Source organism: Haemaphysalis longicornis, unplaced genomic scaffold, assembly GCF_048455015.1.
Source record: "Haemaphysalis longicornis isolate Haplotype H1 unplaced genomic scaffold, Haemaphysalis longicornis Haplotype H1 scaffold_3, whole genome shotgun sequence".
Classification (NCBI taxonomy): domain Eukaryota; kingdom Metazoa; phylum Arthropoda; class Arachnida; order Ixodida; family Ixodidae; genus Haemaphysalis; species Haemaphysalis longicornis.
Genome location: NW_027526335.1, coordinates 191,885,496 through 191,911,933, shown reverse-complemented (window position 1 = coordinate 191,911,933; position 26,438 = coordinate 191,885,496). Strand labels below are relative to the sequence as shown.

General features: G+C 49.1%; 1 protein-coding gene across 1 annotated transcript in view; it reads right to left on the bottom strand.

The window, feature by feature from the left end:
* The window catches only part of Pic (DNA damage-binding protein pic), a 76,716-nt gene that overhangs the window by 44,524 nt on the left and 5,754 nt on the right, over nucleotides 1–26,438 (bottom strand). Inside the window, exons 4-14 of the mRNA XM_077704972.1 lie at nucleotides 26,039–26,184; nucleotides 22,486–22,801; nucleotides 21,771–22,010; nucleotides 20,523–20,812; nucleotides 20,097–20,205; nucleotides 17,003–17,181; nucleotides 15,883–16,046; nucleotides 15,589–15,719; nucleotides 15,234–15,418; nucleotides 4,516–4,611; nucleotides 3,335–3,463 (exon numbers count right to left, since the gene is read on the bottom strand). Of these exons, the coding sequence (XP_077561098.1) occupies nucleotides 3,335–3,463; nucleotides 4,516–4,611; nucleotides 15,234–15,418; nucleotides 15,589–15,719; nucleotides 15,883–16,046; nucleotides 17,003–17,181; nucleotides 20,097–20,205; nucleotides 20,523–20,812; nucleotides 21,771–22,010; nucleotides 22,486–22,801; nucleotides 26,039–26,184 (1,985 nt within the window). The remainder of the gene's footprint in view (nucleotides 1–3,334; nucleotides 3,464–4,515; nucleotides 4,612–15,233; nucleotides 15,419–15,588; nucleotides 15,720–15,882; nucleotides 16,047–17,002; nucleotides 17,182–20,096; nucleotides 20,206–20,522; nucleotides 20,813–21,770; nucleotides 22,011–22,485; nucleotides 22,802–26,038; nucleotides 26,185–26,438) is intronic.

Genomic DNA, 26,438 nt, shown 5'->3' with positions numbered 1-26,438 from the left:
GGGCAGTTGTCACTGGGGTGATCGTACGCGGCGCATTTTGCACAAGTCATTCGGCCACGGCAAGAGTTTGTACCGTGCCCGAACCGCTGGCACTTGAAGCAGCGGCGCGGGTTCGGAATGTAAGGTCGAATGGAGCATCGGATGAAGCCTGCATTTATATATTGTGGAAGTGCCGAGCGGTCAAAGGTCAGGATGATGTGTTTGGTGGGGATTATCTTGTCGTCCCTGCGCATCGTGATGCGCCGCACAGCTGTGACGCCCTGATCCTTTAAACCTTCGAGAAGGTCGGCATCTGTTTCCGTCAGGAGATTTGTCTCAGAAATCACACCCTGAGAGCTGTTTAGGCTCCTGTGAGGCGTGACCCTGATGTTGAGATCATGGATGCGGGTTTGTGCAAAAAGAGTGCGGGCTTGTTGTTCAACATTGACTTCTACCAGGATTTCTCCGGTCCTGAGCTTTTTAGCTTGATATTTGCCACCTATGGTGCTTTGCAGAAATTTAGAGATCAAGAATACGGACATGGAAGCGACAGGTCGTGCTGAGTCAGCAGACTCAATCACAAGAAAGCGAGCATAGTTATTCGCGGTTGTTGACAAGACAGTTGTTGAAAGAGGTGGGTACGAAACTTCGGTGCGGCCCCTTTTGGGGGGCGGATCACGTTTGGGGGGGGGTTTGGAAAATGCCATATGACACATTGGAAAGCAGGGAGACGGGGGTACTTTCTCCTTTGACCTTACCCTGGTAGCCAAAGAGGTCCCGGAGCTCCCTGCCTGGTGAACAGACAGGGAGCCCATCCGCCGGAGCTTGACCTGGGCTCCGACGGCCACCGTTCACGGCTTCTAACCCTCCACCTATAAACACATTGCCACGGTTGGATCCAGCGTATGTTTGGGGGCTCGGGGTCCGCGGTATCGCCAGTACCGTCACCAAGATTGCTCAAGGTGCCCCGTGCGGGGGCTGGGACGATGAAACCCAACAAGCATGAGCGAACTCGAACGAAGTGCAAAGCGGCGGCGGCAACGCCAGAGGCGATTAGGCTTACCACCGCAGAGGATATTTGATGGGCGCTTTCGTAAGCGGCGCGTGTCACGTTTTACAATGAAAATTTCGCCCACGTTATCCGCTTTTTTTCTCGCATGCCCCTCTCATTTGCCCCTCGAGTTGCGTTTCAGCGAGCGGTTAGAAGTGGTCGCTGCAGCTACCTGCATCGTGCGGGTGGTCTCCGCGGCTGCGTCAGCGCGCCTGTGGCTTGCGGGGCGCGTTTTGCGTTTTTGCGGGGAGAAAACGCTCCGTGCGGTCACAACGATTAAGCTCCGACAGAAACAGAAACGGTGCGCCAGCCGTATATGCACGCCACGCAGTTTGTAAGCAAGGGGCTTACTCAAAGACGCCGTGGCTGGCTGCATCCACGGCATTGGGCGACCCGTGTCGCTGTTCGCGTTTTATTGGGACCCCATGTCGGCGCTTGCGTCCCCCAAAATCTACTTCTACAACTTAAATTTCGTGCCTAGTTCTCCATGAAACTTCATTACATTGAAATTCCGGCAAACGGGACTTCGTTACACAGAGGGTGAAAATACATGGTGTGCATACACTTGAAGTTACAAAAAATTCCGTGGTTCGTTACATCGAGGGTTTCGTTACATTGAAGTTCGTTACATCGAAGTTTAACTGTAATGTGAAACGGCAGACAGTGCTCCAAACGAATGCAGAAGTGCAGCCACAAAACCGCGGCCTTGCAAATGCAAGCGGCCACTTCGCAATGATTGACACTGATTGAGTGCCATAGCGTCGGTGACATGTGGCCAGACTTACCACTTACAAACCTAAATAGACGTTTATAAACACAGTGATTGGCACATCTCGTGATTACGCTCCCAACGACAGTACAGCTGTGGCCCGCACTGCTTTCATCCGTGCTTTCCCAGTGGCTGCAGGGAGCCCGTTGCGACGGTGACGCCACCTGGCGCTGTGAGTAGCTTGGGTGCCGTATTGTGGGTGAGGCGGATAGTTTTAAAACTGACCTTGGTTCTATAAACGTTGCCGTCTCACGACAACGGAGGTTGAACACGAACATTACTTTACGCAAAATCAAATAGCGAAGGGTCAAAGTCAGAACCGTGCTGATCAAAACTTCCGACTCCTTTCAAGTCAAAGTCAAAGCTCAGAGTCAAAGTACAAACCACCTGCGAGTCAGAGTCCAAACTTAAGACGACCACCTCGGAATCCCTCATGAGAAAGCTTCCGGTTCAACCATCGTCAGCGTTAGATGAAGGGGTGCGTGGCTTTAACACTCGATTTCTATGCGCTAGTTGTAGGAGGGCGATATCATGCTTAACCACAGGAACAAGTACAGCAACACGTACAGCAATTATACAGCAACAAGTGCTTAATAGAGCAATACTTACTTTTACACGAGCTCCTGCCCTGCCACAAAACAAATAAATGTGTCCCATTATCTAGCACGCTGAATTCTTGCAATTAAGATTGCAAAAATGCTACACGCACATTAAGAAATGTTCCCATTAGAACCAAGAAATCACCGAGCAGATTTGTTTTTACCATTCTGTTTTGCTACTCTGCAGTCTGCAGCTTTCCTGGTGACGTTATACACTCAGGTTTAGCATACTGATTGATCCGCAGTGGCGAAATGTGCTCAGTCGCACATGCAATATTCTCTGTCATGTGAAAGGCACAGATGGGGGCCAGAAAGAAAATTAAAGCCGTTCCACTCAATGTGAAAGCTGTCGGAAGTGCAGAGCAGTGATTTGCCATAATGGGCTGCAGCGACGTTATCCGCTCACTCCTACCACCCATCACACTCTTTGCCACCCTGTCTCATTCCTCTCCTGGTGAATGGAACAGAGTTTTGTCCAATGGATTTAAAATTTCCCACCCTCGCAGTGCTTGCGCGCCACCCCCTGCCTGAAACTGCGCCAGCGGGAGTTTTGTTCTTTTTGTGCTTGCTTTTCCTCCCGCACGTGCTGGCGTTGCACAGCCACTTTTTTTCGCTTAGTATCGTAAAAACCAACTCAACGAGCGTTCCTAACTAAATGAATGCAGGTGCTGCCGGTTAATTACGGATATTTTGCCTCAAATGTACCTGCAGTTTTGTTCGCACTAAACAGCAGGGAGATGTATGACAAGTGCCAGCGATTCACGAGTTTCGAACGCTTATGACTATATAAGCCGCTTGGCTTTCGAAGCCTCTGGGTTACACCGCTACGACGGAACGCTGTGTGGCTCTGCTTAGGTCCAGCGAGCGAGCTACGACAAGGCGAGCCCCTAAAGTGCTCTACACTTAACCCCCCCTTGAGGGAAAAGGACAAGAGACCTGTAGGTGACGTTCTGTGCCTGGGTGCTGGCGCTGGGCCTGACCGGAGTAAGGCCGCTACTGCCCTGGATGTCGTTGCGGATGGTGATGACGCCAAACGTCTGCGTTGCCTCCTGGTACGCTATCCTCCTGCATGGGTGCACACACCAGCACCAGGGATTGGATCAGACAAAGCAGAACGACATTTTTTTACCATCCAAGCAGACACAAAGTGTGCCCCACTGCATTACTTGCGGGTTTGTCAACACAGAAGCCCGAGTGAGTGGGTGCCCAAACTGCGATAGCTGTGAACGACTCTGGGTCAAACATGAGCACTGACAGCAGGACAGCAAAGGTATGGACCAAAGTCCATCGGATACATGCTGTTTTTGCACTGTGTGTGTGTACTTCCGCAACGTTACACACGCCCACCTAAATGCGGAGTTTGGCTTAAAGTGGTAGCAGTCGCGTGACTCCCGTTGAATGCGTAGACTTTCGCACCCAACTTTGCCATGAGCTAATCAACCATGCAGCCGGGCAGCATATAGTACCGTATTTATTCGATTATAAGGCAATCACAATTATAAGGGGAGAGTACAGTTTGGAGAGTCAACAAAGTTGGCGTATATGTATATCGAGCTTCGAATATAAAGTCGGGTATGACTTTGAGACTATGGATTTAGGAAAAAACCTCGCCTTATATTCGAATAAATACAGTATTTCTGCCTCCCTGCAACATATGGGCCCGTTTGCCCGAACGCGATAAGTGTGGGAATAAGTTCTACACTACGACTTCAGTGCTGTTTAGAAAATCAGTCGTTTGCCAGAAACTGATATAAACGCTCGGTTAAGGTGGCGTTTTCGTCGGGTTTTCTGGCAACAGGTTTATTTGCCGTGGCTGACTTCGACTTATTGCCGTCTTATTCGTAAGCGGGAACTTATGCGTACAGGCAAACGGACCATGGTGTAAGAGCCCACTGTTGTACCATGTGCCCAGCTGCTACCAAATTTATTTCTCTCCACTGTTATTCTCTACTGTGGAGACTTTGCCGAATGTAAGCACACTGCCCCATCCATTTCAAAATAAAAAATACACCAATCTCCCGTCCCTTGGGCCTGATCGACTAGCCCCAAGATGTTGTCACTGTGCTCCTCTCCAAAGAGAGCAACAGACGACAGCAAACAAACAGGAGGTGACTTGCCTGGGCAACTCTCCGAGGGGCACTGTCCGTATATGCAGCTTCTGTATTTCGTCAATGGTGCCGATCAGGAGGGTGCTGTCATTGGCCAGGGCCAGGCTGCACCAGAGAGGGCGGGTTGTGGTTGGGTCAAGGGGGAAGGGGAGAAGAAGCCCAACCAACACGTCAAATGACTACACTCCAAACCCCTCGACCGTACGCACAAGACAAGACACTCTGATTTACGGTCTTGGACTCACCGCAGACTCTACAAAAAAGAGGCCGGCATTCATTGAGGACAACCCTTGGACTACATGCGGACTATCCACAGTGAGTCAAAGACTAAATCGAAGAGTCCCACCGATAGAAATTCTTTGTTTGTACACAGTAACAGGGCGAACAATATACTTGTCAGTGTCTTAAGTTCACAGCTGACATGCCAGGCAACAACACATTCATTGCACCTAAAGCTGCAGGTATCAGCTAACAACGCCAGAGCTGAAAGCATGGTGCCGGGGGCTACTTCCAGCTGGAACATATCCACATCCGTATCCTGAAGCAGAGAGGGCACGTAAAAGGGATGGCCACTTGCCTAATTCCTGCTTCTGTAATTAGCACGCTCAAATTGCTCATGCAGGCCTCGGTGCATGTCTCTGACACAAGCTTCTAAGAAGTTGGATGCCACAATGCATTCACTAGGCCCCATTAAGTCGGCACCCCACCACTTTTAATTGGTTGCAAAGGTTATAGAGTGGAACACCGATAATACGATTTTCAAGGGACTGCGCTAAAGCGTTGTATGATCTGGGTACGAGACGGTCTCACGTCACAGGTGGGCTAAGAACTTAATTTAATTACTATATTGACCACGTTCTCGGGTGATTTGCGAACCCCTATCTGAAATCTCAAGTTTCTAGAACAGAACGCGCCTATTTTGTGCGTGAGCAGGGCTGTGAGCAGGGCTGGCGGCTTCAGCACTAGCTCGCCAGTCCTGCGCCTTGCATGCTCAAAAAAAGCTGGTAAGGCCGACGCTGTCAAGCAATACAAGACGGGAAAAGGCGAGGCTGTGGCCAAGGCCGCAGGCAAGTTATACAGGGGAGGGAAAGCCGGCGAGAGAAGTGGGAGTTCGGTCATCGCCGTTGGAACGTGCGTGCCTTCACGTTTGTCAGCTCGATGGCAGCTTTAAACCTGCAGTCCGCAGGCCAGCTGGACATTGACTTCTCGCGCTTGGCGTGTTGGCTGCTGAGTGGGGCCGTCGAAGGCTCCTGCCCACCAGTACCCGCCTGCTTGGTCGAGCCTGTTCAGCAAGTGGTCAGACCCACCGCGGACTGTTTAAAACCCTTTGCACATCAAGCAGCGCCACATGGGCGCTAATAAACAAAGGTCGTGACGAGGCGGCATAAACGGTCGGAAAAACGCTGATTTATCCCTGCCAGTGTCCGTTGCATTAAGTGGACTGCGTGCACTCGAGAGTTGTATAATCAGAGTTTTTAATGCCTCGTATCAGGGGAGGTTGCCAGTGACCACGGCAATCCGCCATAAGAAGCGGGTCATCGTAAAACCGGGGGACACATAATCGGGGTCCACTGTATATTGCAGGTTCTCAGCAGGGCATTTCTTGCTTCTATTAACTCTTTCGTTACCGCGAGAAATTGACCAATTTTGAGGGGTCTAACAAAACATTTTTCTGTGCTATACATACTGGTTAGGCACACATTGCAGTGACATAAAATGCAGATTATTCCACGCGCTTTCCAACGACACCAGTTTTAATAATGTTTTCATAAATAATGATTGCGAAAAAAATGATCAAATTCAAAATTTTTGTCCAGGCGTCGAAGAAAACAAAAAATAGGAAGTTGTGTATAATATACCACCACTAGTAGAAAAAAATTAGAATATACATTTTGTAGGTAAACATTTCAAAAATCCATCCTAGAAAAAAGATTGTGTTGAGCGGTACAATTTGTCAGATATAAAAGAAAATGTTAGCACGCGTGGTGCCCGTGCCTTGCAGTGAAGCCCAACCTCTATTTCGATTGATTGATTGATTGTAGGGTTTAACGCGCCGACGCAACGCAGGCGATGAGGCGCGCCGTAGTGGAGAGCTCCGGATTAATTTTGACCACCTGGGGATCTTTAACGTGCGCCGAAATCTCGTACACACGGGCGTTTTTGCTTTTCGCCCAACCTCTATTTAAAATATTGCTACTTTGGATGGTTCTCTAGAAGAAATCTGGTGGTTTGACATCATTAAAGACCCCAATTAGCCTTCACGTGATTTATAAACACTTTGTCAATGATTATGACCAACACAATATTGAAGGCAAGCAAGCTATGCGAAAAAGTCCGCTTGGAGTTGAAAACCAAACTCTGTGGTGGATGCGTGTTGACGTTCTGATCATCGCTTATCAGTCAGAACTTTAATTTGCGGTTTATTATCATGTTCTGACTCGCTCTGGTAGCCCTGCTAGCAGGAATAAGGTACGATGCGCTAAAATCGTGCCCAGGAAGCTTTCACCAAGCCGCCATCGTGCTATGAAGAGAGTTCAGCATTGCAAGCCTACTACGTTGCAGGGCCCCGTAACAATTTTGAATAGAAACAATTACAAGGCTGTTGGAGACTTTGTCAGAATAGACAGCTCTACTAAGAAGCGACACTAGACTTCCGGAAATACCCTCGGACAAAACCAAAACTGGCCGGTGAGCAGCTGGCGGTGTTCAAGGTCGATTGGTAGAGTTCTCCTCGTCTGAACTGATATCTGCCGACTCGGTGTTATCTTTTGACTTTCACCTGAAGCTGTAATAACAGAAGTAAGGCGTGGGTTAAGTGGAAGCACGAGCGGCACGCCTGTTTCGAGGCACAGTAGTGGGCAACGGAGGCGCCAGGGCAAATGAGCTTGTAGTTGGGTAACTGCGTAGTAGCGCCAAATATGAATTTCGCAACGCAAAAACGAAACCGAAACTGTTGGAAACTGGCTGAAAATGCCAGGCACACTTGCTAGACATGCGAGGGACAATCAGAAATAAGATTTGGCAGAATAAAGATATCCTTTCTCCGAACCAAAGATCACTAGTGAATAGCTGGTGTCATTTTCAAGTAATTAACACCTCTCAATGCTGTCGGATTACAAAGCTGACAACATTATTTGGTACTTGACTTGCCAGGAGCCTTTTGATAAAAAAAAATTATGGTAATGTAGCCTAACCGCGAGCGGCATGTGTTTTTGTCAAGTGCAGCGGCCACGCCCCCTTCCTCAAAAACACACGCACCTCCCCTCGCAAGAAACGCTGTCAAAAATCTTAATGTCGCCTGAGCGGGAAAATTTTAACTGATTCTAAAAGGGCAGTGCCTAGACTAACCACTGGCCGCATTAGGTGTACGAGAAACGACTACAACATGTGGAAATAGGCAATATAAATCATCGATCACCGGTGATAGATTTGAATAGGCGTGGTAACGAAAGAGTTAAGGGGGGACGTGGCTTTAAAAATCAACTTTTTCATTTCTTTGTGGATTTTGATGAAAATTGGCACAGCAACTGGAAATGCTTCTGTGATAACACCATAAAAATGTCAAGGTAACATTTTGATAACTTTTTTATTTATTAAATTTTCTTTGTTCCGCTTGTACCGAGCTTGAGCAACTTATAAAACATCATAGAAAACTTGCTCAGAGTGCTTTGCATTCTCAAATGAATGGACGAGGTCGTGACAGTTTTAGAATTTTTTTTTTTACAACACAATGTTTTTTAGTTTTCATTTTTTTAGAGGTTAATGTGTAACAGGCATGTCGACTGTGAACGACTATTTGAATACAAAAATCACAAAAAACAAATCTGGAAAATCAAGAGTGTCACGACCTGAACTGTTCATCAAGGAATGTAATGCAAGAAACGGAATCAACATAGACCCAGCGGTCCCGAAGAAATCCCTGGAACAAGCGACAGATGGCAAAAAAAACTGTTTTGAGAAAACGGCTTCCGAAGTTGCAACCTAGGTTTCACTTATCAAAAGTCGTCAGGGTTGTAGCCTTTCGTGTCCTTTTGAACATGGGGCTTTTGGAGGGCCTTGCCTTGAAATTAGAGTGCCTTTTACAGCCTTTCTCTTTGCACGAAACATCATTTTCAGCTCCTCCATGAACAGTACATAGCCCAGTTTGCAGACCAAATGGAGGGGGAGATAGTTTTCAAAGGGGCTTTCAATGCAAAGTAGGTTAGCTGGTTGGCTGTATCGCACTGGACAACTTCCCTTTGCAGTGTTGTCCCCATGGCAACAAGTGAACCATTTTTTTACTTAAATTTGAAAATGTCTGGCTTCTTTTATGTTTTATTAATTTGCCTGGCGCAGCAACTTAGTACTCATACGTGCAGGTGTTCATTGACAAAAGTTTGCATACCACAAGGATGCAAATGAGCTTCTTTGAAGCTTGGTATAATATTGTGCACAACTCCAACTTTGATGGAAGGGGTTTTTTTCACTACTTTTGACGTTCAAGGCATCCAATATTTCTCGCAGCACAGTCAGTATGCCCTAAGCCATAGATTATATGCATTGGACTCAATAATTTCCATAAAAAAAATCACTTAAATGCTGCGACAGTAAGGTAAATTTTTAACGCAGAGAACATATTTTTATTCCTATATTCCTAACTCAAACCTGTTTGCATGATTATTAGAAGTGCACGGGAAACGTCGCCAAGAAAGGCGATATGGCTCGCGCACATAGCTTGGCAAAGCTGGATGCCACTCACTCACACTCACTCAAAAATATATTCATCCTAACGCATTCACTCGCACTCTCACTCGCCACTCCGCCCTCACCACGCGCACTCACGCTCGCCACTCCGCCTTTACTACTCACACTCACTCGTGCTCACGCTCTCCACATGCCCCCACCACTCGCACTCACTCACGTTCATGCTCACCCCTCCACCCTCACCACTCGCACTCACTTCCGCTCACGCTCTGCACTCGTCCGCACTACTCGCACTCACTTCCGTTCACGCTCACCACTCGTCGTCACCATTCGCGCTCACTCGCACTCACGCTCGCCACTCCGCCATCACCACTCGCACTCACTCCCGCTCACGCTCGCCACTCGCATTCGCCGCTTATGCTCCCTCGCACTCGCACTCACCACTTCCAATGGCCACTCACACTCATTCGCAACCACCACTCGCTTCCTCCACTCACACGCACGTACAAATATTTTCTGTCAAGAAATACTTACTGATTTGAGCTAAAATTTACCTTTCTCAGGAATGGGGTATCCCTTTTTCCTAAGTATGTATTCGGTTATTATAAGCACATGTCTTGATATGTCACTTTCAAAGCGGTAATCGTCGCTGGATTCTTTTAAGAAATAAACTAATTCTCGCAAATTCGCCTGAAGCCATTCATCATAACTTTTTATTATTGTCTATGCTGTTTCGACCAGATTCTACAAAATAAAAAACACTGAAAATTTTCACAGCGGTGGCAAACATAAAAGAAATAGTCCAGTTCGGAAGGAAAGCTTTGAAAAGCTGTTGCCATCTGTCAAAATACTGGCTAGCGCGCGCAAATATTCCTATCTCGAAGCGCGCTATCCGCGCCACTAAAATTGCGCAGTCAATTCGCTCTGGACAACCCTCCAAACGGTTTATTTCAAGAGTAATCCCAGGTGAAAAGGGCGCATAGCGAGAGTGTCCAGCAAAACACCGCCACGAAAATATTGAAAACGGCAAGAAAGGTGGAGGAAGGCTACTGGAGCGCTTGGCCTTGAGCGCTTGGCAGAGGCAAGGCGAGGGAGAAAGGCGGCGCCGCGTGGTCGCGCCAAATCGGTGCAGCCTGACTTTAGCACGGGCGTCCTCATGGAGGCGAGTTGCCTGGCGCCCGCCTCCCTCCCGTCCCCCTCCCTTAACGGCGCCAGCCTGCCGCAGAGCAAAACCGCAGCTTGATCCTAAACTACACCGTCATGCGCCCGCACCGGACGCTGAGACAAGTTCACGTCGAAAGTTTATATGAAATAACGGGGAGAATAAGTCATCGGACACACACACGCACACGTACACACTTGCACGCACGCTCGCACGCACACAAGCGCACGCATGCACACACACGCGCGCACACAAGCACGAACACGCACGCAACATACACGAGCACATACACGCGCACACAAACGCACGTGCACGCACACACACGCACGTGCACGCACACACACACCAACGCACTTGAACACGCGCACGCACACACACACATACGAACTCGCACGCACGCACACACGCATGCAGACGCACTCACGTGAACACGCACGCACGCACTCATTCACTCACTCATCCACTCAGAAATTACGCTATCCGACTGCTGAGAACCCTTACTATTCGTCACACCACTCAGAAGTCACAGTACCCCTAAGCCATCGGCACGCGGACGACGACAAAGTCCGCGTGAAGCGAGTATCATAACAGAGCGCCGCCGTAACAAGTAATGACAAATACTAATACGTTTAATCCGCCAAGGCCTCGAAAATGAGCTACTGCTTCCACAGCACGCAACTCGCCCATCCGAACCGTTTCGCCATCCTGATACGCGAATCTGTGAAAAGCTGCGATACCTTTTCAAACGATTACGGGCACTCACAATTTGCGCTTCAGAACAGCCAGCCATTTGACAGCTGCAGCAAGCCGGCCAGTTATGTACACCAAGTACTACGGCATTAGACCACGGTGCTTCCTAATGCCTCCATCGCAGCGCTCAGCGGTAGGGAAGTGCAATCGCTTTATTGCGACGACGTTACTGATACTAATTCCAACACAAAACGCTGCGAGCCAGAAACATCATTCGGCGAGAGTGCGCGCAACAGCCTCTCAATGAGTCATGACAGTGAGAGTATCAGCGCATTATGGCGTCAGACGTCCATCTAAATCGTATTCCTCAATAAACAGGTAACTGGAGAGTTGATTCCACGGTGCCTTAATTATAAAGGGGAGTAGCCACATACTCCCGAAGCTAAAGCCAGTCGTTCCATTAACTCAATCAACACGTCACTCGAGAGTTGGTTTCACGGTGCCTTAATTATAAAGGGGAGTAGCCACATACTCCCGAAGCTAAAGCCAGTCGTTCCATTAACTCAATCAACAGGTCACTCGAGAGTTGGTTTCACGGTGCCTTAATTATAAAGGGGAGTAGCCACATATTCCCGAAGATAAAGGCAGTCGTTCCATTAACTAGTACTGTGCGTACGAGTGGATATCGCCAGCAGCAGTTACCACAGCAAGCGGCTCCTGCGACGAATGCCAACAGCGAGTGATGCTCACCGCGGTAAGCCCCCCACATCGCGTAAGAAGCGCGCGTTCACTCGCCACTCATGAGTGCTGAGCGGAGCTCGCCGCGAGTGAAACTCGCACGAGTGGTGAGTGGGACTCACCGCGAGTGGAACTCGCACTCGCGAGTGGTGAGTGGGTTTCACCGCGAGTGGCTTTCGCAATTGCGAGTGCTGAGCGGGGCTCGCCGCGAGTGGAACTCGCACTCACGAGTGGTGAGTTCCACTCGCCGCGAGTGGCGCTCGCACTCGCGAGTGCTGAGCGTGGCTCGCTGCGAGTGGAACTCGCACTCGCGAGTGGTGAACGGGGCTCACTGTGAGTGGCGCTCGCACTCACTCGCACTCACCAGGCCAAAACGACGGTGAGGCTCACTCGCCACTCACTTGTGAGTGGTGAGTGGGGGGTGGGTGAGTGCACTCATGAGTGAGTTTGCTGACCTATGCTCGCGCGCATCGCAGCGCACGCTTACCGCGACATATCGTACTTTGATTATCCCTGATATGGCTTGTCAGGTTGCTTTTAAGGTTAAATCTAACGTCGCAGGCATTAATTACAACTACTGGCGTTCAATCGTAACCGGTTGCCCAGTCATGTGATGCTCCAATGCGAGTCAGCTATGCCGTGTGCGCCGCAGCGTTTGACGCGTCGACTGTTTCTTTCCCAAGGCCAGCGAGCCCACAATCAAAACACAGCAATAACTAAGCGTGTAAACATCGCAAATCCGACTAAAAGTTCACTTCACAAGCCGCTATCGCAAGCACACACATCGCGTCACCCCCCGGGGTCTCACGACGGTAGAGTCACGTGCACCACGAAGCGTTCGATGACCTCCGCCTTTCGAGCCCCACAACTTCCCGTAATCTGGCTCGTGATCTCAGGCCTTCCCATCGCGATAACGTCCGTGTTGAATACCACAGACTGAACAGAAACTTGGCCAAGCAAAGCAGCGAAAATGAACTCAAACCGCCACGCTACGCAGCTCAGGCGGCCGCCATCTTGCATTGCACCGCAACACCCAATCAGGAGGGTCGTCTTAGCCCGCCCCGACCGGAGGACGAATAGCGCTTCAGCATCTATTCTAGCTTCGTTTGTGCGTCGTTTCTTTTCTGCTGTTCGCGCGTTTGTGAATGAACGAAGATAAAAGAGGCGAGCGGAACCGGAAAGACGAACGCTCGGCCGATCTAACGATATAAAAATGGTGGAGATACAGCGTTGCGGAGATACAGCGCTCCGAAAATTGACGTTTTTTCGCCCTTTTGCGCTGATATTTGTCACCGCGCCTGGCAAAACTATTTTTTTATGCCACTTTGCAACACATTTCAGCAGAAAAACTTTGCAGACGCACAGAATAGGAAACATAGAAGCCGAATATGTGGCTTTCAAAAAAACGTTTTAGTCATTTTTCTGAAGTTGAAAGCCGCGTCCCCCCTTAACTCTTTCGTTACGGCGGAAAACCGGCCGATTTTAGGTGCTTCCACAAAAACGTTTTTTTTCTCTTGAGCTACTGGACACACGTAGCTTTGCTATGCATGAAATTGTAGCTTATAGATTGCTCTTCCAAACACAAAGCAGCAGTTTTGTTAAACGTACAATTACTTACAGTTTATTCGTCAAGTAATCAGAAAAAAGCCCACAAGAAAAGTATACGAAAAACACAAATAGGCCCTTTTACCAAGACTAAAAATTATTTCAGGTATTTTAAGATATACAAATTGTTCCTACGTTCCTTGGCTATGATTCAATATATAAATCAACAGTGTACACCAAGTTTTGGATTTTTGAGGGCCCGTCAACCTAGCGCAACTGACGGCTGTGCCACGCCGCGAGGGCACTCAAGGGTGAGTGAGTCTCTGTAAAATGTGCATCCAAGTACCGTACTTACCTGATTCTAACGCGCACTTTTTTCCGGAAAAATAGGTCGAAAAATTGCATGCGCGTTAGAATCGGATACGAAATTGAAACCGAAACAGCGAAAATTTCGTCCCACCCATCGCCATCACCATGTCAAGATGGCGCTAAAGCTTTTAGCAACGATTTTTCGGACGCAGGAAGCATAGGCGCCTGGGCTTTTCTATCGGCGTTCACACAAATCGTCAAATCGTTCCACTTGCGCGCTTGATAACAGCAATGGCAGCAGCGGCTCTCACGCGTTCAAAACGAGCGGTCGGCTGAAGCGTGCGCCTCTGGAGAAGCTCGCGGGATGGGCGTGTGAGGCATGGGCCACGATCCCATCGACGATGGTTGAACGTTCGTTATGAAGTGTGGCATCGCGAACGTGCTTGACGCCACCGAGGACGAGATGTTGTGGTCAGCGCAGAGCGACGAGGAGAGAGATCAGTGAGATTACTTCGGGAAATAAATCACCCATTTCTCTCGCATTCGTCTTTCTTGCTCACACAGTTCCGTGCGAGTTACAATCGGAGGTGCAAGTTTTTTCGTTTTTTTGTCAGGAAAATCGGGTGCGCGTTAGAATCGGGGGCGCGTTAGAATCGGGTAATTACGGTATACTCTTTTGTGTTCTCGCACAAAATCCTTATCAGTTCGGTGGTAAAAAACAAGAAAAAAAAAATCGCGCACTCTCGACAAGCGTCGCACCTGAACGCTGCAGCGCTAATCTGACACGAGCACCAGGTTATCTTGAAGGTGATAGCGCGATATGGCGCGGTGCATTTGGCAAAATATCCTGGCCGTACGTTGTCGAGACGCTAAACACCAAATCAAAACCGCAGTCGTCAGATAAGAAGCACGTTTTGTTTATAAATACAGCGCTGAGTTACAACGAAATTACCTGCCAGCGCTTGTTGAAGTGCGAAGCACCTGAACCGGAGCTTCGTCGTCCTAACTGAAATCTGAAGATCCCACATCATTGCTTGACCCCTCACTGCTGCTGGAATCAGAAAAATCAACAGCAGGAGCTGCCGAAGTGCTTGGTACAGCAGTCCGACCGTGCCGAGTGCGGCGCGAACCTGACGTCATTTTTCCTCCTCCTCCTCCTCCCCTCCCCCTTCGGTTCAAATTTCTCTTGCTACGCCGCCACCACACAAGACACATAAACAAACAAAACCGAAATTGAAAGACAAGTTGCCAATGAACACACCAGATGGCGATAGTTGTCTGTGGAGCGTGGGTTTCAGATTTTGCGGGAGATTTAAAATCATCGGACGCCGGCTTCCGATTGCCTATGGCGCCGTCGTGAAAGAGTTAAGGCATAATTTCGTGTGCCTGAGTTTACTAAAACAACTGTCACCGGCCTTTCAAAACTTCAAAATACTTCAACAAAAGCATTGAAAGTTTCTGAATAGTGCGACATATTCCGATTTGAACCCGCATGTAACATTGTACTAGTAGTCGCTTCAACATTCACCTGTTACCCGGTCAGAACTGAGCAACGAAGAAAGCCAAGAGGGCGCTGCACCCTCAACGGTCTCCCGCTCACCTGTCGGGGTAGCCATCCGAGTTGAGGGGGCACATGTGGTTGACCTCCTTGAGGTTGACGTTGGAGAAGACCAGCTTGTGGTTGCTCGAGTAGATCACCGTGGGCCGGTCCGAGCAGGCAAACACGTTGCTCGTTGACAGCGACTTGAACGTCTTCAGCACCGTCGGCTGAGTGCCCAGGGTCACCTGCATCGTAGCATGTGCACGGGATATAGCCTCTGGATTTCCCGCAAGGGGGTGTGCGAAGCTAAGTGCTACCCTACTAAGCCTGATGAGTACCCAAAAGTACAATGCAAGTCCAAACTTTCTTGCCATTCCTAAAATGCGCAAATCTGAATGTGCCCGCCTGGCCCCACCTTCTTCCTGTCGGAGAGGGCTCCCGTGGAAGCGTCGAGGAGGAAGTAGAAGAGGGAGCCGTCCCCGAGGGCACACAGCAGGTAGTGGATGCCCTCAAAGGACGTGATCAGGATCGACCGGGGGATGATCTCTGCACGCCAGTGGGACGGCGGAATCGAATGAGCACACCCACGCGTTGTGGGGAACAATGTCCGGCAAATTTTCCTCGAAATGGGACCAAACAGATTAGGCCCCAAAACTCAAAATCAGAAGCTGGCACTGTTCGAATGCGACGACAGAGAGATCCCACTGACCCCCTCCGATGTTCTCCTTCTGCAGCTGCTTGAGGGCGGGCAGGCTGAGGATGCGGATGGAGATGTCCGTCCACAGGCCCACGGCGCACAGCGTGGACTTCTCGGCCCCCTCCGTCAGCGGCGTGATGTCCAGGCAGGCCACCTCGTTCTCCAGCTCCGCGTGGCTGAGCGTTGGAAGGAAAGGGGCGAGGGGCAATGCCACTACCATTCGAGTATCGTCCCTTCTCAAGTCTAGCTATCTATTCCCGTGGGCACTGAATGCCTTGGAAAAGATTCCTGAAAACACAAATCTGACATCCTCCCCAAAACGGGTGGCATGCGCAGGCACCCTTTCCAGTTTCAACAGTTGACCCCACTTGTAACGAATGAAATGTGCAATGCTCCAATACCACCAGGCTGCCAAAACTCTCACAAGCCGTCACTGAGCCACCATCTTTGGAGGTTGATTAGAAACAAACTCTCTCTCTCTCTCTCTTTCTACTTACTGATTCTCGCACCCCATTGGACCCCGTTGACACTCTCAACATTTGAAATACGAGTGTGCGGGCCAGTAGCACACAGATAACATGTGGAAACACAGGACTAGAAAAGCACAATGTGTCACTACTGACTTCACTGCAGAAGTACCAAGAAGCACAGGCATGCACCAACCAGGCCATAACACCCTTTACATCATCCAATGCGAGGCTACAGTTCCCCGCCTACTAAACTCCCACCACACTTTCTTACCATACTGTCCGTATGGTATGGTACCACCTGGCGTAATGAGTAGTCTCGACGACCCAGTCAGGACATACAAATACTTTCAATACAACTCCGTCATGCTTCAGTTGGTGCGACTAGGTCGGCCAACTGAAGCCTGGGCTGACAAACGGACACTTCTGAAACCCCACATGCACGAATGGGCGAAATGGGGTGCACATGCCATGATGAAGATTCATTTACAAGCGTTTCAGCACTTGCTTTGTCAGTGATGCACCATAACACGAACTTCGCCACCAGATGAATCAACTGAGACAGCGACCACTACTGCCACCAATCGCCTCTCTGTACACAGTGGTGGAGAAGATCCAGAGACAGTTCAGCAGTGAACGGGGGGGAGGGAGCTTGGTGTCACTACCTGATCTGGCTGAGGGCGCCGTCCCCGATGTCGAGGCAGAAGACCTCGCGGCGCACGGCGCACACCACCTGCCCCTGGTTGCAGGTGACCACGCTGATGTTCTGGCCGTTGGGTGGCTTCCACTCGTGCAGCAGCTGCTTCGTTTGGCCGTCCACCAGCCGCACTGCTGCTGCCGTTACCTGGGCGTTCGTTGGCCACCTTTACTAGGCGGTCTTCCACTGGTTAGGCTTAACAGCATGTGTCCAAGGTAGATAAGGTAGGCATCAAGTATTGTCTGCATTTGATGATACAAACGGAAAAAAAGAAAAAAGAATTGCATTTTGAAGAAACACAATGTAGGTCACCTGGAGTTTTTTAACGACTGCCAAAATCTCCCACTATGGCATTCCTGCACTCACTTCCTCCAGACACAAATGCAAAGACTGCACAATAACTTCACTCTACAAGCTCCCGCATTCTGAGCTGTACATGCCGAATAAAGATTACTTTTTTATGTGGCCCTGATCCTGGAATGTAGTTATGCGTAGGTGAGAAAATGCGAGCCTTTGCCATCAACTCATGACCAGCTTTCGTTGTGTTCGAGTGCAACTCCGCAGTCAATGATGCCTAATGCTCATACAAACTAAGTGCCACACCTTCTTGCAATACAAAGTAGGCCGCTTATAACGTACATCGCGGGAGCCGCAAAACCCGCACTATAAGCGGTATTGCACTATAAACAAAACATACGCAAATCCGACCATATCGCAAGCTACCTTTCAATCATTCTTTATTTCTCATCACTCAAATAAGCGCCACTTAAAAATGGAGGTGCGGTCTTTATTTCGTCTTTTTTTTTTCGCATGAGAAGCTGCTGCACAGTCTTAAAAACCGTGAGTGCGGCTTAACTTCTATTTTGTGTTTGTGCTTTGAGAGATCTGCATTTCTTAGCATCTAGAAGAACGCATGCCATAGAGAGAGAGGGAAACAGCCGAGATTATGCCGGCAAGAGAATGTGAGAACAACGCAAGCCAGATTTTTTTTTTTTTTTATCCACAGCTTGTGATTGCAATGCCGAAGGCGGTTGCTTAGCAGCACAAAGTACATGTAGTGGAAACCTCCGGCATTGCGGCTCACTATCTCCTGATGTTCAAAAAGGAAAAGGGTGGTTGTTTATCTGCACAAGGTCATAACTGCAACAACTTACTGCGCCTGGGGAGAGGGAAAGCGGCTCGCTATCTTCCGAGGTATGCCGAAAGCAAGGGCAGTTAGTTATCTCACGAGTGCAAACAATCAAACAATGGAACACACAAACTAAAGGGTGCCAATTTCTTTTTATTTTCTGTGTCTAAGCTAGGGGAGAGAAGGGAGTGCGGGCTGTGTCAGATGGTTGAATCCATCTTTTTTTTTTTTCTTATTTCTTGCCACCCTAAAACAATGCCCCAGGTGCATTGGTCAATCAGCGAACCCGCCAAAAAAAACGCACTATGAATGGTATTGTGCTTCGGGCACCTGCATGCGGTAGGCTTATGCACTGAGTTCTATGGGAGGCCTACCAGTGGCCAGGAAAACCCGCATTATATCCGGTCCCGCCCTATAAGCGGTTACGGCCTTAATGGTCTACACTGTATAAGGCAGTTAAGAGAAACAATGAGGAGAGGAAGGGTAACCAGCTCTTGATGAATACTCAGATGCTACTGTGGGTGATCTGCCACTGGTACAAGCTTTTCATATCGTGAGGCCATCGCTAAAATTTTGCAATTTTTGATTATTGATAGTGGGGTTTAACGCGCCGACGCAACGCAGGCGATGAGGCGCGCTGTAGTGGAGGGCTCCAGATGCATTTTGACCACCTGCAGGGGATCTTTAACGTGCGCCAAAATCTCGTACACACAGGCGTTTTTGCTTTCCGCCTCCATCAGAAAAGCGGCCGCTGCATCATCATCTTGCGTAAGCCAAACTCACTTCTTGCGTACTCGTAAAATAGACCGAGACTCTGTTGCCGGAATCGCGACCAGGAAATGAGGCGTCATGAAACTGTTGTAATCACTCACCCGCTGACAGCATATCGTCTTGCATTGACCAGCCTCGGCTCTTTTTGTCATGGCAACCCAGAACTTCTTCAGCGCGTTGCATTTCAGAAACGCACGAAATCTTATTCCAGTTGTCGCATAGTTGCTTCGGCAAGCGAAAGCTACGCACGTGGTTGGCATTGCACAGACTTGTCCCCAAACACAAGAGGCATGGATTACGCTGCTGACTCGTGTAGGGCTAATGAGGAGATGACAGGGGCAATGGGAGGGAGCCCTGACTCTAACGTCACATCTGGAAGTTCCGTGCAGTGGTGACCAGTTGTGGCGACAACTGGTCACAGGTCACCTAGGTCACAGGATACCTAGGTGGTGCGTACCACACCTTCAAACAAAATTTGTTGCTGGTAAATTTTCGATGCATTTGGCCTTCAGCACTTTCTCCCTTTCCCTCGCACCTGGAAAGCACTGCAGAAGATTCTGCCACAAGCTTTCCAAATTATCCTAGTGCACGTTACGATTGCTACGACACAAATAATGACTAGAGAACTGAGTGAAAGCGAAAATGATCACACGAGTCAGTTTCTGAGTTACCCGATATACATACAGGTGCAGTACTATACAGACCGGTGTTAATTAAGGACACAGTGGAAATTAAGAAGAAGAAACAGGGCATGTAAAGCGAAGGCAAGATAACCGCTGGTCATTAGGGGCAACAGAGTGGATTCCTAAAGGCAAGCATGGCAGGGGGCGGCAGAAGGTTAGATGGGCAGGTGAGATAAAGAAGTTTGCGGGGATAAATTGGGTGCGGTTAGCACAGGACCGGGATGATTGGAGATCTATGGAAGAGGCCTTCGTCATGGAGTGGGCGTAGACAGGCTAATGATGATGATGATGATGATTATACGGACTAGATATTTCGCAGCCACCATACCAAAGGACTTGGCTCCTTTGTTCGCCACATAAAAGAGGAATTTCAGGTGCCCACAAACACATCTTGGGGGCCCTTGCAGAGTAAAATGCGTTTGCCCAAATGTGGATCGATGACCCCGCCCCTTGCGCCCACCTTGAAGTGGCCCAGATACCTGAATGAGCTGCTTGTTCCGCACGTTGCCGCAGAAGAAGGTCTGCTGGGACGTGTCGAAGCCGGCCAGTTCCGTCTCCTCCACCTCCTCCCCACTCAGCATGAGCACCCTGTCAAAAAGCGACAACACTCTCTTACTCACTGAAAAACTTTTACACAACCGCCTATGGCCTCATCGTCACAGAAAGGGGGCTATCAAGGGTAGCACTGTCACCCCTGTCCAAGGAAGCACTGCAGGACTGCATGAACGCCCCTCTAGTCTAAGAAACGAAATGCTTTATATATATGCTGATTTCAATAATTCGTTTTGCGTCCCTCACAAAATGGGTTGACGAACAGGCCCGGCGAGAGAAAGAGGCCCTGCGGAGCGCCTCTATGGCGCGGCCCATTGTACATCCTAGAAAAACCCTCCCGAGACTGCGCCCACCTGGTCTGGCGCACGAAGGAGAGCACCAGGGTGTTGTCACGCGGGGCGGCCGTGTCCCCGGCGTCCAGGGCCCCAACCCGGAGCGGCCAGATGCCCTTGATGCCCGGCAGGTCGATGCTGGCGTGCTCGTGGATGCCGATGCCGTTGCGGATGATGCGCAGCGAGCCCTCCTTGAAGGCCCCCGAGCAGGTCACCAGCTGGCCCTGGCCCTGCCTCTCCAGGTCCACCACGCACATGTCCACGATGGGGCCCAGGTTGGTGAACACCTCCATCACCTCCACGTACGAGCCCTAGTCAAAGTCAAAGCGAGTCAAAGCGAGTTTTATTTACATTGCCAAAAAGAACGAAGCGAATAGGCCTGGGCAATAAGTGAAAAGGAATCACCCAAGCCCCGCTGTACAAGGCATAGAGTGAAAACGCACAGAGCGTACATGACCTTATTATCTTGGATATTACAAGAACAACACAATCTCAGATGAATCCACAAACAAAGCATATAAAAACACAATCTCAGATGAATTCTCAAACAAAGCATATAAACAAAACAGAAACAACACAACATAAAACTAACGGGGAAGAAACTGAATGCAGGTATGCTAACAAGAGAGAAAGAAAGGGAAATATGTAAATACAACACTACAAATGAAAAGATTAGATGGATAATGCCCTTTTAAAGCTCAAACAGTGAACATGTTTTGGGATTGACAACAATTTATTTAAAAGAGAGGGCAGGGTGTGTTGGAGCATTTGTTGTCCGTACATTGTACGAGAGAAAGGAATACAACACAAGGAAGTCGAAAGGGAAAGAGCTTCACCATCAGCCGCAGCCTGTTTGTGCCCACAGCAGGACAGAGAGGCATCTCCCACATTCCTCCAACCGTCCCTGTCTTGCGATGGCCTAGACAGCTCTTTCCCGCTGCATTTCTCGACTTCCCCTGCCCATCAAGGTAACGATCTTCCTCCAATTCCAGCAGCTGACAAAAACACTGGGAACCCGCTGAGGCTGAACCATATTCTCTGCACGTGAGGACTGCTGGTCACGATTTGTACAGGGCAGTCGAGCTTGAACACAGGTACAGCACTCAAGGCTGCTCAGCGGTATTGCCCAGCAACTCTGCCTCTTTCCTAGCTAGTCAGCAACTGCTTTAATTTCGTCTGCTTCCTGAGTTCAAGTTGACCGTGAGACAAGACGGGGTACAGATATGGAAGAAGCAGGCAAGGGCCGTGGTGACAGTGAGAGCCGCGCACCTGGTCGTTGCGCTCAGAGTTGAGCTTGACAAGCTGCGAATCGCCGAGGCGGGAGCCGACGTAGACGACGCCGTTGTCCAGGTAGGTGATGCACTCGGCGATGGTGATCTCGCCCAGGAACTCGAGCTTGAGGTCCTTGACGGCCGTCGTGCCGTCCATCTTGTCCTCCCGCTCCAGCAGCAGCATGAACAGCCGCCCGGCCATGTCGCCCAGCAGGTAGCGCGAACCATTGGCGTCCACCTGCGGTCGCCAGGGAACCACGGGGATCGCTTCTCAACGAACTCTCTAGCTACCTTTACACAGGGTTCGTACTGGATTCACAGGGAGGAATTAAATCAAGGCCTTTTTTCAAGGGTGCAGAGCAGCACACGTAGAAACCTCTTGCTACTATTCTCCTGAGATGGTTAACACATAATCTGCTTAAAAAGTGATCTTAAATGTCAACCTCTTCGATAAAACACCACCGTTTGTAAGCAAATAAATTCAACACCCCTCAACAAAAATATTGATGGAGCTCTACAGAAGCCATGTTGTTTTGAACATTTTCAAATACTGCAAATGTGTTTAATACAGTTTAGAATAGTCAGAAACTACGATTAACACCTCCCACACCTCTCTAAATTTTCATGTTCATTGTGGGATAGCACAAACGACCGGGTCTGCCGTCTCTTGCCCCCATCGCGTGTTCGGCCGCCCTGTCTTTCCCTCCGCCCACCTTTCCGTAGCAGACGATGGTGCTCTGGCGGATGAGGTGCGGCGTGATGACGACGTACTGGTCGCCGTTGTGGTAGGTGATGGACTCCTGGCCGATGACCAGGGCCCCGCAGAAGGGCTCAGGCACGGCCACCACCAGGGTGGCCTCGCTCTCCACGTGGTCCTGCTTCCAGGGGCCCCGCACAAACTCCTTGTCCTTCAGGGACACCTCGTAGGTCTTCATGTGGCGCGCCTGGCTGTCCTGGTGCAGGAGCACCAGCGTGGGCACCGCACACCCGTGCAGGAACTCCATGTCCTGCACCGTCAGCTCCTCCATCCTGCACCACAGGGGGACAACCGCCCAGTCAGGCCACGAAATACACGTGCCTCTCTAAAGCTCCAAGGACACAGTCCTGCTGCATGGACGGAGCGCTGAAACCTTACTACGAGTGCTTAGAAATTCCTTTAACTCTTTCGGGACCGCTCCATAGGCCATCGATCACATATGATCGATGGTTTCGCGAGCCTGCAGAATACAAATTTTCGCTCGATGGAACACCTAGCGACATCTAGGAGATAGTTTGAAAACTGGAGTTTTCTGTTCTGTGAAGTTTCTTTTTTTATCGCCAGGCGGCAACGCATCAGATATTTTATTCTGACGGGCAGTGGTTTCGAATGTAAACAAACATGGCGTCATACTCGCGCGAGCGCGATAAGAAATCCGCCTCTGCTCGTCTCGTATATCTTCGCCTTCTACTGTTGATTTTAACGATGAGAGTGGCAGTGAAGAGTCGGAATGCGGCTTTAGAGATCAGATTTCAGCTCGAGTGAGGTTTCGGGTGTCGATCAGCCTGGAACATCAAATCGCGCTCAAAGGTGGGTGTTGGTTTCAGTTTCAATTGGCTCTGGAGTAGGTTTGTGCGCTCGAAATATGTTCTGGCTGGTTTATATTTGTTCGCTAGGGTGTTAACTACCTATGGTGGTGATCTCCTGCCACCAGCGCAGAAACAGATCAAGTTTTCGCCGAGACGAGAGCCAGGCGTGTACCTGGGCGACGACGTAGCCAAAACCTTAGTGCCAAAGAGATCACACACAAAACAAAAAACCAGTTACACCTAGCCTCATCAAACTTTCGCGATAAAGAAACAAAGCATTGTGTTGGATTTTGTATATCCTGAAATAATTTTATTCTTTTTTAATGTTTTTATATATGCGCTTTTTTCTATCTTTTTCTTTAGTTTTTTTACGAGGTTCTTACTTTCAGATTTTTTCATGGTTCTGTCGTCAGTGTTGAAGTAAAACTTGGTATTCTATGTCAAAGAACATATAATTAGCTGCATTTTGGTGTATGCTAAGGTAGGATGGTGCCTTTGCTTTATGTAATAAAAAATTTGTACCGAGACCTCCCTTTTTCATCACTTTTTCCGGCGGTCCCGAAAGAGTTAAGGGGGGACGCAGGTCTTAAAACAGCTTCCTTTTATTTTCAAAGTTCATCAGAGTTTGGGTTTGGGCTAGTTGGTAGCGGTAACCCATGACTTCGTGTAGCGCAAAAAAAACAGAAGGCACAGGGAGGCAATGGGCACAAGCACTAACTTCCAACTCAGTTTATTTTCAAGTAAACTCTGTGAAACTTGTCAGCCTTTCTGCTTTTTTCGCACTGATTCCAAATATGCCATTATTTTTTGAGTTGGTCGATTATTCCCATGATGATTAGAGATAATTGGCCATTTTTGGTGCAACAATAGACAAAACGGTGTTGGTCACAAAACTCCAATCTTTGTATTTTCCACCACTACGAGCCCTGGTAAATGCAATACAGTCTACGCCCGTTACAACGGACCCTCTGAATCCGGAAAAAAACGTCCGCTGTAGCCGAAGTATGCAGTATCCGACAGGGGGGGGGGGGGGGGCTATGAACCCTACAGTGGGTACTTTGAACGATATTGCATGCATAGTACATACACTTCGTTCTTTCTACACGCCTGCAGCACCTCTGCACAGTGTTCGCGCGAGGGCAAAGAATCTCGTAAACACAGTTTCCAAAACGTAGCACCGGCACTTCGAAAAGGCCTAGCGCATGTGGTCAAGCGTGTAAAAACGCAAGATGAGCTGAGCAAATACGCAAGAATATAACTAGGCGCAATTATAAACCAGCTATAAAACATCAGTCGTGCCCATCAGCATTAGCTAGGCTCTTTTAAATCCCCTCACGACGAGGCAGGTTTTCCCGAAACCGTTCGTCAAACAAATCGGATCGCTGCCTGACGTTCCCTCAAGGCAGATTCCACATTTTTAGCGATTTTATTCTGGTCATTGAAACAGATGTAATGAAATAATCTGATGACGGCCAGCTGTAAAATCGAAAGTTAGACCAGTTGGACTGCTCACGGTTACCGGCAGATTGCACACAATGGATGGGGAACAACCCCTACTTGAGGCATTTCTTACCTTCTTCACCGAACGGAACGGGAACGATGCATGCGTGGGAATAATAAAAGTCGAACTTCACTGAACCCGAGTTTTTTATTACATAAAAAAACTTACGAGGGCAGACTCGCCTCCGAGTGCACCACTTCGAGTATTCGATTGCCCTGTTTTCAATCTCACCGGAGTCACGTTTATCGGCAGCGGCCTTGTTTTTCACGGTACAGCGGACACTGTGCTTAGACAGGCTTGTACTTCTGGCGATGTCAGCCTGTTTTTCCCCGTGTTCAACAGCGTTCATTACGCTTAATTTATCCGACAGTGAAATCAGCTACCCTGCCGCTCATGCCGCTGGTCGCACAAAAAAAAAAGGCCACTGGCTTGGCTTGGCTGCGCCAACGACCCGGCTGCCAGCAATGTTGCCAGACAATAGTTTTCTTGCCAAAATAAACGAAAAAGCACACCGGGCGCCGGCCCCGCGGAAGTCCGCTATAAACGTTCAGTCGAAACAATTTTCGCCTAAAATTTAGTCTGTTGTAGCCAATAGTCTGCTCTAGCCGGGTCCGTTGTGAGCGGAGTGGACTCCATTTAAAATGCATGGGTTCCAGACAAACCAACAGAAATGGTCTGTTGTAACCGAAAGTCCGTTGTTGCCGGATCCGCTGTAACGAGCGTAGACTGTAATCGAAGCGGTTTTTTGATGCTCCGCTTGGAACTAATTTCACAGCTCATTAAACTTTGGTGGCACCAGTGGCAAGAAACCATTTTGAACACCCATTTCAAACACCAAAGTTTAATTGGACAAGTTCATTCATGGCTAACAAAGAGGAGAACAGCGCAAAACGGACAATGCCCAAGACGAAGGAAAAGGACAACCACAGCACTTGTGGTTGCCCTTTTCCCCGTAGTTGTCCCTTTGCTTCGTCTTGCGCACTGTCCGTTTATCACTGTTTCCCTCTACGGTAGACTTCACACTGAGAACCACGAAATCCGAGTTGGTACGCTAGTAATGCTCTCGCACTAAAAACAGGAGTAGCATTTAACTACCATTAGTAGGCCAGAATGCAAATACAAAGTGGAGTTGATAACACTACCAATGACAACCCACAAAAACCGAACACTTCTCATCAGGTACAAAGAGAGGGCCCCACCTGATGTTAAAGGCCTTCAGTTCCCGGTTTTCTCGGTCCAAGGGGATGACCTTGAAGAGTCCGTCGTAGAGCCGCAAGCCGATAACCCGGCACTCTGGGTCGATGATGCCAATGTTGCCAGTCTCGGAAGGTCTCGAGAAGGTGTCCTGAGTGGGTATGCAACACAAGCACGTTATGCGTGCAGGCAAGGATGGGAGTTCACTGACTGAACTGTGCAAAAGCAAAAACGTATCACAGGTGTGCCACAGAGAGATTGATTAGTCTTTCACTGGGCCTTTGATCATCACTTCGCGACAGAAGGAAAACCATGAAGAGTGGACAACAGGCCTGCCTCCACTCGCCTGCGCCCCCATTTAGCATACACACTACGAAATGCTGCTTATTAAATGAATGTGAGCTT